This window comes from Poromitra crassiceps, assembly GCF_964638095.1.
Source record: "Poromitra crassiceps genome assembly, chromosome: 3".
Classification (NCBI taxonomy): Eukaryota; Metazoa; Chordata; class Actinopteri; order Beryciformes; family Melamphaidae; genus Poromitra; species Poromitra crassiceps.
In genome coordinates this window covers 91466295-91482511 of record NC_139625.1, presented here as the reverse complement: position 1 = coordinate 91482511, position 16217 = coordinate 91466295, and the positions used below count along the sequence as shown (strand labels likewise).

General features: G+C 41.7%; 1 protein-coding gene across 1 annotated transcript in view; it reads right to left on the bottom strand.

Annotated features, from left to right (window-relative positions):
- LOC310773354 (NLR family CARD domain-containing protein 3-like) overlaps positions 1 to 15523 on the bottom strand; it is a 68183-nt gene extending 52660 nt beyond the window's left edge. The window contains exons 1-4 of the mRNA XM_083633224.1: positions 15482 to 15523; positions 14774 to 14822; positions 10125 to 10397; positions 6937 to 8764 (exon numbers count right to left, since the gene is read on the bottom strand). Coding sequence (XP_083489350.1) covers positions 6937 to 8764; positions 10125 to 10397; positions 14774 to 14813 — 2141 coding nt within the window. The 5' untranslated portion in view covers positions 14814 to 14822; positions 15482 to 15523. The remainder of the gene's footprint in view (positions 1 to 6936; positions 8765 to 10124; positions 10398 to 14773; positions 14823 to 15481) is intronic.
- Between the last annotated feature and the right edge of the window lie 694 nt (positions 15524 to 16217).

The following is a 16217-nucleotide window of genomic DNA, read 5'->3' as shown; positions in this document are numbered from 1 at the left end:
TAGTTGTGAAGGGAAAGGGGGGGCTGTTGTAGCTGTAATCTTCTGCCACCGTCATCAGGATTACGGACGTGGCTTCACATGATGCTTCAGATGGAAGGACGTCTCATTTCTCTAACCGCACATTTCCTCGTTTCGTCTCTCCTCACTTGTTTCCTCCATCCCTCCTCAGTGGGAGGGACTAAGACGCAAGGAAAGGACGGAAGAGAGGCAAAGGTGATGCAATTAAGAGAAATGGGATGGACCCCAGGACTTCAGAGCTGAGGTCTCTGAGAGTTCACAGCCAGAATGTCTGTTTTCAGATTTACTGTAAAATGAGTGATTATCAGAGACTAGCATAGCAATCAAAACTTATACAGCATACTTCTTCCACTACTACTACTACTACATTATAATAATAATAATAATAATAATAATTTGTAGTATAGAATTCGAAATTATATAATTAGATATAAGCAGAAACCAAACAGAAAAGATTACATAAATGCTATTATGAAATCATTTTTGTAAAAATGATTAAAAAACTATAATAATAATATTAATAGTGATATTATTAATAATAACAATAATAATAACACTAATAATAATAATAATAATATAATAATAATAATAATAACAAAAAATAATAATAATCAGCATGTCGAGTTCAACTTCTGGTAAAACAACTCAATAAAACAGCCTGACACCATTAGAGCTACAGATTTGGTTGGGGTTTACTTTCAAAGTTTTGAGCCTACAGCAGGCTTTCCCAACCTTGAGGTCAGGACGCCTGGGGCCGCATGGAATTCAAATGTGGCATTATAATAATAAAAACACCACACACAATTTATAACAAATATTCTACGTATTCTACATTTTCACAAAAGTGTCAGCTAAATGACAACATGTAAATGTAATATACATAATTGTCATGGATAGAGCCATAACGTGTGAAACCCTTCATTAATAGAAAAGTGTTTCTTAGGTAGGGAGGTGGTCTGTTTAGCGATATGTTGAACTGATCCAGCTGGCCAGCTAGTGGGGTCTGTGTGTTAAAAGGATATAGCCCATATTTGTAGCCTACTTAGCTCTTGTTACATTGTCAGTATGCATTGTTTAATTTGAGTCATTGTTTGTTCAGTATTAATTTGCAGCCTTGTAAAATACTAGTCTCTTAAAAGACGGTTGGCTCTCTCAATTTATAAATACTTCCGCCTAAACGTCTGTAATTTGAGCATGGAAAACTTGGTCAAAACAGAAAGGGAAGCTTAGGGGAAATAATGAGCGATGATAGGGGGATGTCCCGGATGTCCCACTTGAAGGCAGTTGATTAGAGAAAATATGAGCGGATGCTCTTATATCCGCTCATATTTCTCCAATTACCGGCTGGCCCTGATGCCGTATCACCCTCTGCCCTGTAGCGCTGTGCTGACCAGCTGGCCCCAGTATTCACAGACATTTTCAATTCCTCACTGGAGACCTGCTATGTACCAACATGCTTCAAAACATCAACCATAATCCCCCTCCCAAAAAAGGCAAGGCCCTCTGCACTTAAAGACTACAGACCCGTCGCCCTGACCTCTGTGGTCATGAAGTCCTTTGAGCGTCTTGTCCTGTCCTACCTTAAATCCATCACAGACCCACTCCTGGACCCCCTACAGTTTGCCTACAGTGCAACAGGTCTGTAGACGATGCAATAAACATGGCCCTCCACCACATCCTCACACATCTGGACAATGCAGGAACCTATGCCAGGATTCTGTTCGTGGATTTCAGCTCAACGTTTGACACGATCATCCCAGCCCTGCTACAGGAGAAACTCTCCCAGCTGTGCGCCCCCGACCCCATTTGCAGATGGACCACAGACTTCCTGACTGACAGGAAGCAGCATGTGAGGCTGGGTAAGCACATAACTGACTTTCGGTCGATCAGCACCGGTGCTGCCCAGGGCGGCGTCCCCTCTCCCTACTTCTTCGGTCTGTACACCAACAGCTGCGCCTCCAGTCACCAGTCAAGCTCCTGAAATTCGCGGACGATACCACTCTCATAGGGCTCATCACAGACGGAGATGAGTCGGAATACAGACAGGAAGTTGACCATCTGGTGACTTGGTGCAGTCAAAACAACCTGGTGTTAAATGCTCAAAAAACAATGGAGATGATTGTGGATTAGAGGAGGAACACAGCCCCAACTTCCCCCATCACCCTGGGTGACTCCCCATTCAACACTGTTGAGTCCTTCCGCTTCCTGGGGACCATCATCAGCCATGGCCTAAAATAGGAGCTGAACATCCGAGCTCTCACCAAGAAGGCACAGCAGAGGATGTACTTTGTGCGGCAGCCACAATGGCCACAATGGTGCACTTCTACACCTCCATCGTTGAGTCCATCCTCACCTCCTCCATCACCGTCTGGTATGCTGCTGCCACTCTCAAAGACATTAACAGACTTCAGCGCATCATCCGCTGTGCTGAGAAGATAATCGGATGCAACCTGCCATCCCTCCAGGACCTGCATGCAGCCAGGACACTGAAGCGGTCTCGCAAGATCATGGCCGACCCCTCCCACCCTGGCCACAAACTCTTTAAGACACTCCCCCACGGCAAGAGACTGAGGTCTGCCAAGACCAGAACCACTCGCCACAAGACCAGCTTCTTCCCAATCGCCATCAGCCTCAACAAGACCTGGAAACCCCTTCCACCAAGGACCTCACCAACAACCCCCCCCCCCCCCCCCCCCCGCAAACCCACTATCTCCTCCTGAAGTCAGCTGAACCCCCCCCCCCCCCATAAAACTGTAACTCATATCTGATTTAATGCCTGTTTAACACGTTCACTGCCGTGGACGAGTCAACTCGTCAAGCAGAAACCAACGGTTGACTGCTGTGGACGGGTCAACTCGTCAAAAAAAAAAAAAAATATGGGAGCCACCGAACGTGTACAACCCATTCCACTGACCCACTAAGTGGCGACAGTGCTCTCCAGACTAGAAAAAGCCGAGCCAAAACTGCAGGGGAAAGCGTGAGGAAACCATTCTCATACTGTAGAATGGTTTGGCGAAAACGCTTTCGCGCTGGCGCACAACGGTGGCGCACAACGGTGGGGGGTTCCAAAAATAGACTGGGTGCAACACACTTTGAAACACGCAGCATAAATAAGCCCAGAATCGCAAAAGCTTCATCAAAGCTCTCAACCGAAACCCCAAGAAACGAGCGAGCCCCATCCAGACTCGCCCGCGGCCCGACGAGGGGCCGCCAGGCAGCAAACAGGCAGCAGAAACTCGCTTGTGACACACCCGCTGCAGCCACGGAGGGAGGAGGAGAACACACACGGAGGGAGGAGTTTGAAGGAGAAATTACTGTTCAGAACTATTGTTTAGATGTCTGACGTCTTACTGATGCCAAAAATAAATGGTTAAAGTGACTGTTCTATCGAATTTCACAAAAAGGCATTTATCTCAGCTTAAATTTTCAGACGCTGAAACCATGCTGTATTCAACTGCTAATGCCTACATAACTACTAACTCTACAAACTAACTCTTTTAGACAGAGAAAGCACACATTCTATTAGTTCATTTTGAGATATTTTGTTGTCACAAAGTCCTAGCAGAAAATAATCCTCGGCTCTTGAAAGATGAGCCAGAATCCTCAAAAAAAAACCTTGGCAGAAGCTACCTACAGTAAAAAAAAAACTGTTGGCAGTGAATGTGTTAACTGGGACTGTAAATTCATGTAAATTTCATTATTTAATGCCTATTTAATAGGGGTGTCACGGTTTTTTCGTCGCACGATATATCGCGATATCGAAACGTCACGATATGCGTATCGTCAGAAAAAAATGATATCGTAATTTATTTATTTTTTGCTCCTGAATAATAATAGAACAAATTTAGCAGAATCAACACGCATGAGTGAGGGGGTAGACTACTACAGGCATGGCAAAACAGCTCAAGGGGTACATAAGATTACATAAGTTTAGGGACCATTGAGCATGAGTTATTTAAGAAATAGATTGTATACTTTATTTTTCTTTCACCATGCAACAAACATTTAGTTTGTGACAGTGTGACACATTCTATTGCAAGAGAAGCATTATCTTCCATGTTGTTTTATAGTTATTATAATAACAATTTCCAAAAACAGCATTTGTTTTGTATTTTGTGTATTTCAAATGAAAGACTATTTTTCCAGTATTTTCCCAGGGCTCCCTTGAAAAGAGGTTTCGATTTCAACGGGACTCACATGGTTGAATAAATGATAAATAAATACATAAAAATTATTTACTTTTGTTAAAAAGAATATTGTTAAAATATCGTATTGTATCGTTATCGTGAACCCAATATCGTGTATCGTATCGTATCGTGAAATTAGTGTATCGTGACACCCCTACTATTTAACTTACTGTAAATTTCATGTACATTCAATGTTAACTCCTATTTAACTCCCACTGTAAATTCATATAAATTCACTGCCTATTTAATGCCTATTTAACTCAGTCTGTAAATCTCATGTAAATTCAACGTAAATTCATATTTATTATCCATGGAACACGCCTCCACTCATGTACATATTGTATATAGATTTACTTGATTTGATTGCACTTGCAATGCTGTGATTGTCTGTAGCTTTCCTACTTCTTATCTCTGTATATTGATCCGACCGCTACGCTGCATACAGACACTAAGACAAATTCCTCGTATGTAACTTGAATACTGTGGCAATAAAAGTGTTTCTGATATATATATATATATATTTATATATATGAAGAGAAAGGAGAGTCCCCACGCACAGCCAGTGGAAAGATCAGGTGCTGGTAGGTTGCAGGTACAAGGCTCATATTGAGCAAACCTGATGAAGCTGCTACAGCGAAACACGTCGTTTGCGGAATAAATCTCAGTTAAATCCTGACTCCAGTGTGCGGTGGTACCTTCTTTTGTTATATATATATATATATATATACCGTATATATATATATTTATTTATTTATTTTATATTTATTTATATTTATTTATTTATAACATAAAAAATAAAAAAATAAAATGATCAGATGACTTTGCCCAGGCAGAAAACCAACTAGAATATCTAAATTTCCTAACGAAAATGTAATTGTGCTTGCTGTCCTAGCCACGCCCCGCCTCCTTGCAACACCCCTGCCCATGCAGCCCTAATCGGCAATGTGTAGCTAGCACGTCTCTAGGTGGTTAAAGGGTGTAGTAATTGGTTGCTAGGGTGTTTATCGGCTGGTCGCTAGGGTGTTTGTAGACGGTTGGTAGGGTGGACTAAGTAGTTATGGACGGGCCTATGCGAGGAGAAGCAGGAGGAGCCAAGGAATTCAGGGGCGAAATAATTTTATTAATAATTATTTTTTTTAGATCACAGCAATAAGTAAACGTGGGACGAGCCAAGGAAACCTGGCAAAAAATAAGTTTGATTGTAGAAGCTACGGTTCTAAAGTTATCGACCAAAATGTAAAGATGGCTGTTATAGCGCCACTGTCAGGTCAATCGGTGTAATATTTTAGGCCAGAGTAGAAGAGTACTCTATGAACATAATGAACCAAATTTGGCAACAGTCGCTCTTATGGTTTGTGAGCTACAGGTACTTAATGTTGCTATAGCGCCCCCTATAGGCGAAATTACACAATTGTTTTTAATCAGCTCAGAGTACATCCCTGCACACCTGTACCACGTTTGGTTAGCATCGGACATGGTGTTCCAGAGTTATGGCGATCTTCGTGAAATAGGCCCCACCCACAGAACTTTGGAAGTCGATTATATCGCAATGGTGCGTTTTCTTTTTAAATCCGCGAAATCAGTGTTGTGCAGGACAGTCCACACATGATGTGTGCTTTGGTTTGGTGAAGATTGGACAAAATTTGAAGGTGGAATCGCAAAAAAACCCAGTTTTGGACAAAATTCAAAATGGCGGAAAATCTAGTCAGACGGAAATGGGTGTTAATCCAGGGAAAAAAGAAGTTTGATTGTGGACCCTATAGTTCAAAAGTTATGGACCAAATGTAAAGAGGGCTGTTATAGCGCCACCATCTGGTCAATTGGTGTAACTTTTTTCGTGGATAGTAAAAGGCCCCTCTGTGAAACCCCATTCAAGTGAATGGGAAAAAAACTTGTGCTTAATCGTGAATAGCGCCCAAACCGCTTGACCAAACCCTAACAAAAGTCTTAACAACCCTGTCCTCAATGAGCCGCACGTTTTGAGTTCTGGCATGTCTATGTGGTGTGAAAACTGTGGGAGTTATTACGTCCCAGAAATTGTGGCAGATATATATAATAATAAGTATGGGGGACTTTATAGATTGTGCCTTGCTTTCAGCAAGCACAATAATAAGAAAATTGTCCATAGCCTCTTGGAATTGTCAACCATGCAATATTTGGTTTTAAAAGGATGCTCAGATCCCATCTACACTCACACACACACTATCACACACAATGATGTTTGTCACATCACTTTTCCTTCTATGTTTGTTTTCTAAAGTATAGAGTTGTACGGACCATATATTAATATTTGGGCTATTGGCCAGCTAGAGGGCTAGCTGACCATTCTATTGTCTGTCTTAACTTAGATTTGCTTTTTATGCTTTCTTCTGTTCTTTTCCTTTGTGTTTTTGTATTTTAATTATTGCGTGTCATGTAATGTGTATTTTCTCTTGGACCCCAGTAAGACTAGATGTCGTCTAGCTAATGGGGATCGTTTTTAATAAACAAACAATTTAACTCAAATCAGCTCTCAATAACTGTCAAACTAAATGAATGCCTGCACAACTGCAGTTTTCAGATATACAGTGAAACTGATTTTGTAATGATACAAAGCTGGTTGAAAATCGTCAGTGTTCCTTTAATAGTGTGTATGTTTGAGGAACTATAGATGTTTATTGTAATTCTGATGGTCTCAGATATGAAGGTGGTTCTACACTGATATACTGTTGGTATTCAGACAAGGACTAACCGAGCCTTCTTGCAGTTCCTCAAAGCTGGGACCAGTCTCCATCGTCCCTCCTCTGATGTGTTGTAGGCCTTCAGGTCCAACACATCCAGAACCTCCTCTGACATCTGCAGCATGTATGCCAGAGCTGAGCAGTGGATCTCAGAGAGTGTCTTCTCTGATCTGTTCTCTGACTTCAGGAACAGTTGGATCTCCTGATTTACTGACTGGTCGTTCATCTCCATCAAACAGTGGAAGATGTTGATGCTTCTGTCAGGAGAGGTGTCATTAGGAGTGCTTATCTTCTTAAGGTTGTTGATAGCTCTCTGGATGCTTTCTGGTCTACTCTCTGTCTGACCCAGCAGGCCTCGTAGGAGTCGCTGGCTGGAATCCAGTGAGAGACCATGAAGGAAGCGGATAAAGAGGTCCAGGTGGCCATTTTTACTCTTCAGGGATTTCACCATGGCTCTCAACAGGAAGGCATCCAGGGATCGGTCATTGTCTTCCGATATACCTACTTCTCTTCTCAGCTTTATGTCCCGATCAGATTCTTCTCCCAGGAATGTGTCCAGTACCTTCTCATCCCTGTTTGTGTGACAGTGGAGCATGTATACAGCAGCCAGGAACTCCTGAATGCTCAGATGGACAAAGCAAAATAGCTTATCCTGGTACAGCCCACACTGCTCCTCTTTAAAGATCTGTGTGAACACTCCTGAGTACACCGTGGCTGCTGTGATATCAATGCCGCACTCTGTCAGGTCTTCTTCATAGAAGATCAGCTTGCCTTTCTCCAGCTGCTCAAAAGCCAGTTTTCCCAGAGAGAGAATCATCTTCTTGATCTCTGTAGTCCAGTGTGAATCTGTCTCAGCTCTCCCATGAAACTTGACGTTCTGCAGTTTGGTCTGAACCACCAGTAATTGGATATACATCTCAGTCAGGGTCTTGGGCAGATCTCCTCTCTCACTGGTTTTCAACACACACTCCAGAACACTAGCAGTGATCCAGCAGAAGACTGGGATGTGGCACATGATGTGAAGGGTGCGTGAAGTCTTGATGTGGGAGATGATTGTGCTAGCCTGCTTCTTATCACTGAATCTCTTCCTGAAGTACTCATCCTTCTGTGTGTCAGTGAACCCTCTCACCTCTGTCACCACATCAATGAACTGAGGAGGGATCTGACTGGCTGCTGCAGGTCGTGTGGTCATCCATATACGAGCTTTGGGAAGCAGTTTCCCCCTGATGAGGTTTGTCAGCAGCACATCCACTGAGGTTGCCTCTGTAACATCAGTCAGGATCTCATTGTTTTGGAAGTCTAGAGGAAGTCGACACTCATCCAGACCATCAAAGATGAACCCAACCTTGTCAAACCTGCAGATTCCTGCTTCTTTGGTGTCAGGAAAGAAGCGATCAAGAAGTTCCACCAAGCTGCACTTTTTCTCTTTTAGCAGATTCAGCTCTCGGAAAGTGAATGGAAATATGAACTGTATATCCTGGTTGGCTTTTTCTTCAGCCCAGTCCAGAGTGAACTTTTGTGTTAAGACTGTTTTCCCAATGCCAGCCACTCCCAATGTCATCACTGTTCTGGTCCGTTTAATTCTTCCAGGTAAGGGTTTAAAGATGTCTTCATATTTGATTGTTGTTTCCAGTCTCTGGTTTCTGGATGCTGCTTCAATCTGTATGACCTCATGTTCATCATTGACCTCTCCACTCCCTCCCTCTGTGAGGTAATGCTCTGTGAAGAACTGATTCATAACTGTTGACTTTCCTGCTTTAGTAATCCCCTCAAACACACACTGAAACTCCTCCTTCAGGTTGGATTTGTGTTGACGTTGGCAGACATCAGCATGAGTTTCTGAATGAATAAACAACAGATGTGAGTCAATAGTGATGCAAACATTTCCCGATAATTTACACATTCCCAACTCCATGGACTCTATTCAGCTCAGTACTGGTGGGTGGACAAGCAGGTCCTGACTGGGTGTGAGGTATAGGGTAGCTGTTGTAGAATACATTATTATTACTGAAGCATGAGTTTCATGCAACCGATCAGATTCCTTAAAGACACATTCACACTGTGGTGATTCCCACAAAGCTCTGCTAGCTGTGCTTTATTAGTTGCATTGGCAACTTCTATGTTAACCAAGCAGCTAGCTGAACTTCTCACTTACTGCTGTTTTGTTCATGTATGTAAACTACTTCAGGGGGAACTTTTCAGACAATGCATATGCATTGTGATTGTATAAAAGCCCTGATATTCCTGAGGACTAGCCTGGCATCACCAGACCAATTCACTAGAGCAAATCAAACATGAGCTCGCAGATTTGTCAGGTACGCAGGCTACCTGGACCTTCTTTACTGGGGTTATAGATAAAGTTATGATGCAACATGTACACGGCTGCATTACACTTGTCTTGTAGACGGTACTGTCAGGTATTATTGTTATATTGTGCACAACTGTTATCAGTTTTTGAGTCAAGATACCTAACTCCGACCTGCTGCAGAGGCACTGAACTACCTGGCTGACCCTGCACCCCACCTAGAAGCCGATGTGAGAATTCACCCACTGGGGAATAGTGCTGTGCCGTCTCCCAAATACTTTCACTACTCTAACAAACTTTTAAATGAAAACTGCCCTGCAGTAAGAGATTGAACTAATATGAACCCAGCACACTCTTTAAGATGTGCTGACACCAAACAGTCTATCCTTCCTGTCAGCGTCTTAACTTCTACTTTTTGACACTCTGGACTGTCATAACCTGCTACATAAGATCGCTCTGCTACAAACAAGAAGAGACTGCAAGACACACTTCAATGTGTTCCGTCAGTGAGTTAAAACAGCCTGGAGCTCAGGCTCAGAGCTAATGAAGTGCCAGATTTCACCTCAAACCTCTGTAAATCTGAACCAAAACAAAGGAAACTGAACAGTCCCAAAAACTACAGGTGGAAAATAGATTTGAACCATTATTGAATGTGGGAATCAGAAATGTTGACCACTTTGATCATTTGCACGAGGAAGAACGGCAACGGACTAAGTTGCACAACAATATAGATTCAGATTGTCGATAAAATTTGCAAGTTAAACATTACAAATTCAAAGGATCGGATTCAAATTCAGTTTTTAATGACACCTTCTGTATTTCTGCCCACATCTTCCACCCAATTAAGTATTTATTGCTCTTTGATGTTCTTCTGTTAATCACTGTCCAACTTACCATTTTCTTGATTCTTGGGTTTCTCAAGGTCATCTGCAAGAAGCTTCTCTACTTTCTTAAGAATATCATAGAAGATATCTTTGCCTCTATCTCCACTAGCATTCAGTGACTTATAGAGTTCCCTCATCTTATCCTGAGTGGTAGGTTTAGACATGATGTTATCGTAGGCTTCTCGCATGATAACGTCCTCAGTCAGGAGCTTATCCAAGATTGATGGGACCATGGTGACTCTCTGGATCAGCTCAAACCGGTATTTATTCACGAAGTGCTTCTCTGAGGAGAAAGGGAATGAAGAATGAGCTGATTTGAGTGAGGATAAGGCTAAAACTATCTTATATCAGGCTACTTTGCTTCTGAAGGATTACAACATGAAGGCTTTCATTTGAAAACAATGTTTATGTCTGCTTATTTTCTATCTTCAAAATGTTACTGTCTGAAATCCATCAATCAATATTTCTAAATCACAGATAATCCAATCGTCAGATTTTAAGGCTGGGGGAGCCGAGTAGGTTAGGCTAGGTGGAATAGTAGGCTGTTTGTACTTTTCTTGATATTTGCTTTAAATAATTATGTTCTATGGCTGCTTGATCTAATTACTTAGATTAGATTTTTTAAGACAATATTAACCTGTTTTCATCCATTTAAAATACACAGACATTTTTATTGCTGTAGAAATGATTTGAATCTGGAGTGATGGCCACACCTCTGCTCAGTCAGCCTGTGTGGCAGTGGGCTATGTCACTTCTATCAAAAATAATGACTGTTGTCTTTGAGCTTATTTTTCTGGCCACTGCTCCAGCTGCTGCCAAAAGACATAAAAACATGAAGCAATGCTTCTCTGGTGCAGATAAACAAAAAAGGAAAAGGGACGTTTTGTTGAAATTTTTTGATCAACAAATCAACTGTTGCTGCCAGCAATATCACCAGAATTAGAACCAGAAGCACTGCCTATGTGCGCAGCTCTAACTTGAAGGTAATGTAGCCTATAGGATGAATCAGCATGTTTGTAAACATATGGATTGGCTAATTTGGCTATACTTCGGGTGCAACTGCTGTTTGTTTTAAACAGCAGTTCATGGTGAAACCATGCCCTCTGAACTCTAACTATTCTATACTTTAAGCTAGACCAGGGGTGGGCAACTATTTTTCATGGGGGGCCACATGAGAAACCCAGATTGTTGCCGGGGGCCGAACAAATATTGTAATGCCGTAACCCATGAATGGGCAACTTTGATGATAGAGAGGGCCACACAAAAATTTACTTGCGAGCCGCTACCAGATTTTGCTGAGGGCTGAACAGCGCCAGCGTGAAAAATTTGGGGCATTTGAAGCCAGGTTTAGAGGAATAACTCATTTTAAATGAACAGTTGTGATTCATTATTCAGTCTTAAACACCAATATTTGATCCTTTTCTCACATGTCACCACTTGCTCTCCCTGCAGGGCTTGAAATTAACTTTTTTCACCACCTGCCAATATGGCTGCTAGATTTTAATGTTACCAGCCAATTAGAATTTCCACTAGCCAAAATGTTTTTCTTGAAATCCGGAATAATCAAACTTAGAGATTTAGTTGAATCACAAACATTATTGGTTTTGTTTAGAGCAAAGAATCGAGCTTTGCCAGTTAACTTGCAGAAATTGTTTGTTTTTGTTTCTCTAGAGGAGGACCACAGAAGGAAATATAATTTTAGACATCAACTTGCACGGACCACCTTAAAACAGATGTGTGTTTCAGTTACAGGTATTAAACTTTGGAACTCTCTACCGAATGATTTAAAGAGTTGTAGGGGTATTCTCCAGTTTAAAAAAATTTATAGGAAAAGAATAATTAACCAATATGAAGTATCTGGATGATTTTCTTATTTTGTTTGTTCTCATGTCACAAGATTGCTAATTATTAATTAGAATTTTGTTTCTCCGAGGCCATGATGTAGCGTCTATTTCAAATGACTGCTTGTCAAAATAGGCATCTGTCCATAACCATCTATGTTTTGTTTTTTTTTACAATTTTTTTGAGAAAGGGGCAGGTATAATAAGTTTTCTTCATCCTGCTCCTTTCTGGCCAAACCTGTAACCTGTTAACAAGATATATTGTATGTATGTTTCTTGTACTGTGTTTGGTCAGAACAAATAAAAATGAAATGAAATGAAATGAAATAAACCAGAATATGAGTGGGTTAATTTAAGCATAAGTATCAGTAAGTGGCCGGGATTCTCAAAGCCTGTGTTGAGGGTCACACGAACAAAAATGCACTCTTGAAGCGAAATAAATCCAAAACCAACAAGTTAATTATTTAAATTTCTACTTCAATGTAGAACAGTCATTTCTTACACATGAGATTACTTTTTAGTCATAAAGATTATTGAAAGATATTCCATATTCCAGACTGAAATGCTATAACAGAAGTGGAGTATTGGCCAGAATGACATGAACATTTGGACACTTATTCAGCGGGTATCTTGCATGTTGCGTTCAGGTGCACTGTAAAAAAAAGAAAAGAAAAAAAAGAAAATGCAATTCGATCACGGGCCACACAGGGGGCGCCCGCGGGCCGCAAATAGTTGCATAGTATACATTTAAACTTTAAATGAGTCACCACTTTTAGGACTCTATCACCTTAATTCAGCTTTCATTTATCTGTAGTACTCTTTGAGAAATCCCAGTTTATGTTTTATGCTTGTTTCAACCTTTATAATGTGGGACCCTATGGAGCAGGAACTCACTCAAATTCAAGAGGCTCACAGGGCTGTTGTGTTTCTGACTTGGTTTGTGGTTGTTTTGATTCATAAAACATTCAAAATCCTTACTAGCAACACTCCACTACTGTACTGTACAGTCAACATAGTGATGTCATCAAGCAGCACCCTAGTTGATGAAAAGGTGAAATGTTGTTAATCTTTCTAGCAAATCTCTGTACATTTCAGAGATGAAAGCAGTGTCCTGTCTTGTCTGAGGTGAAATGCAAATGAACTAGAGTCACATGATCAAATGTTCCATGTCCTGTTTCACACTACATACAGTACTAGTTAAACATTTGGATACACTTTCTCATTTAAGTGAATGAGAAGGTGTGTTCAAACTTTTGACTGGTACTGTAGATTATATACATCAGACGCTTGAGCTACTTCTACTCTCACTCACAAAGTCAAAATAAGTGATGTGATGTATAGTTTGTGAGACATTAATGTTTGTTTGGCACAGCTTTTCAGCAGATTTCATAGTTTCTGCTGCAGTGGCGCCTGGAAGTACTTTTGTGTTGTTGTGATATCACACAGATGACAGATTCGCCCTATTGAAAGGATGGGTTGTAAAAGGTGAATGTTGGGATGGGACCCTGGGTCCCTCTGTTTGCATTAGAGCCCCAAATCACTAAGCTGAATGCAAATGTCTGGACTTCACTGCACTTGCAGACTCGCAGACTTTGCCGGATGTGAGAAATACCCAATTTAGCCATAGCCTGGTCCTTATTTACAAACCTTTCTGTATATGAATGTGTGTAGCCTACATGTTGTATAGAGAGCCAAAGTGAACATCACTGTCTGTCTCTCTCAGCGTACCAGCATCTGAAAAAATACAAATGGCAGTGAACGGTAGAGATGATACTTTTTTTATCCCGTTTGAATTGTGCCACGGGGGACACATATCATGTTTGTCAATGTAAACAATAACTTTCCAAGTCAAGTTTGGGGGGCATGGTGGCGCAGTGGTAAGCGCTGTCGCCTCACAGCTAGATGTGTTCGATTTCCACCTGGGACCAATCCTGGGTTCGATTCCCACCTGGGACGCTGTGAGCGCTGAAGGAGTGCGTGCCCGTCCGCATGTCCTCGAGTGCCCACTGCCCGGGTGGGGTTGTCAAAAGGGCCTTTCTGTGTGGAGTTTGCATGTTCTCCCCGTGCCCCCTGGGGGTTTCCTTTATATAGGAACCCCACACCAAAACATGCAATATCCTGGTCACTGAAGTGGTGCCTCCTCTGGTCGTTAGGGGCGACTGTTCGGAGGGAGGGGAACTCGTTGGAATAGCGTGATCCTCCCACGTGCTATGTCCTACCGGTGAAGCTTCCCCTGTCAGGTGAAAAGAAGCGGCTGGCTACTGCCCATGTCTCGGAGGAAGCATGGAGCCAGTTTCGGCTCTCCCCAGATCGACAGAGGGTGGAGTAGCAACCAGGATAAATAAATTAAAATTAGAACCAATGGGGCATAAAAATGGTTTGTGGTAAAACTGTGGCACTACAGTATAAGTTATAAATGAGAAAGACTACGCACAACCAGTCACATAAGTGTTGTTGATGGTGTGATTGTGCAAGACGAGAGATGCAGTCGATTGACAAAACGAAACCTTATGTTTCGGTTTCAGGACAAATTACATACACAGTTCTCTTTTAAATGGACAAAATGTACATGTGGAGCTCATGGCACAATTCAAACGGGATCAAAATAGTATTGTCTCTCACCATTCATATTTTTTCAGACGCTGGTACGATGATAGAGGCAGGAAGTGACGTTCACTTTGGCTCTCTATAGAAATAAAGGCGGCTAAAAGTGGCTTTACCGGCTTATAAATTATAATGTCACACTAAGTACGACTGAAGTCCACAAGTCTGGAGGGTGGACATTTAGATTCAGCATCAGTCTGCTCGTTTCACCTACCTGCCATCATGTCTTCTACCTTCTCTTTATCCGTCGCCATCGTTGCTCCCTGGTAAAATCACAGAAATATTCACAATCACAAGAATATTATTGTTAATGTAATCGTGATATAAGTTATTTTGTCTGATACTATCTTCCCCTTCATTACAAACACACAGTATCTGGTACATTATGCATTTCTTCAGCTTCACAACTGACCCAGACTTTCAGATGTGATGATGTGTTACTGCATGACAACAGTGGCCCCGGCACCATCATATTTCATAGTACGGACAAGCCATTGTGCTGCTCTATTGATTTTCACTGGTGTGAATGGAGGAATGAATGAATGAATGAATGAATGAATGAATGAATGAATGAATGATTGATTGATTGATTGATTGATTGATTGATTGATTGATTGATTTAAGAAAGTTGTTAAAAATACAAATGAACAGATAAAATCCAGACACCGGTATTAAAATTGTCCATGAGTTGTTTCCATTGTGGTCCTCGTTTGTAAAAACACGGTTGGCCCAGAATGAGCCATCCAAGATAGAATAAAACAGCACATCAACAATACACACATCACACACAGAAACAACAAACAACGAAGACAGTGTCCCTGTGTTTATCGTTTCTTTGAGTGTTTCTAAACAGATATGAGATCAGTTGTAATTATAATTTAGTTACATTGATTACACACTGACTTGTTGTACATGTACACACCTCCGCTGTGGAGTCCAGGTGTGTTTGATGCTCCTGGACAGACTGACCACTGGGGACTTCTGTCCTTTGCTGCTGAACTCTGTGGAGAAAACATGAAAATGAGGTCTCCACCTAAGTAAAACAAATATTTTCCCTCAGCCCTATGTTCATTTAGCCCCTATGTTCCCTCAGCTCTATGTTCCCTCAGCTCTATGTTCCCTCAGCTCTATGTTCCCTCAGCTCTATGTTCATTTAGCCCTATGTTCCCTCAGCTCTATGCCCCCAAACCCCACAGCCTGTTCAAATTTTGTCCATTTAACACACAGTTAGGCGCCCATGCCGAACCAATTTTAGATCTCATGACTTGAGTCCTCTTCTCAGGAGAGATGGATAACAACATCTGATTAAAGTCTTGCCTTTGCTCAGCAAAGGGCGCTCCATCCACACAGCTGGGCCCAGGGGAGTCTGCTCTCTGGATCCTAATAGAAATAGGAGAGACAAAATAAGTGCAGTTTGAACCTGAAGAGAAGCAGCATTTTGACCAGAAGGTCACGGTTCAAATCCCAGAACCAGAAAGAAAACCTGTGAGAGGAGAGTGAAGGAGAAACACTCTCCTCTTCCTCAACAGCTGCTATTGTACAGATGTTACCTGTTTGGGAATACACTATTGTACCATCGCAGTGATCACACTAATGGTTGGATTTTTCTGTTTGCACCAGTAAGTCCAACAAGATGTCAAACAAAAGCTGATCAATCC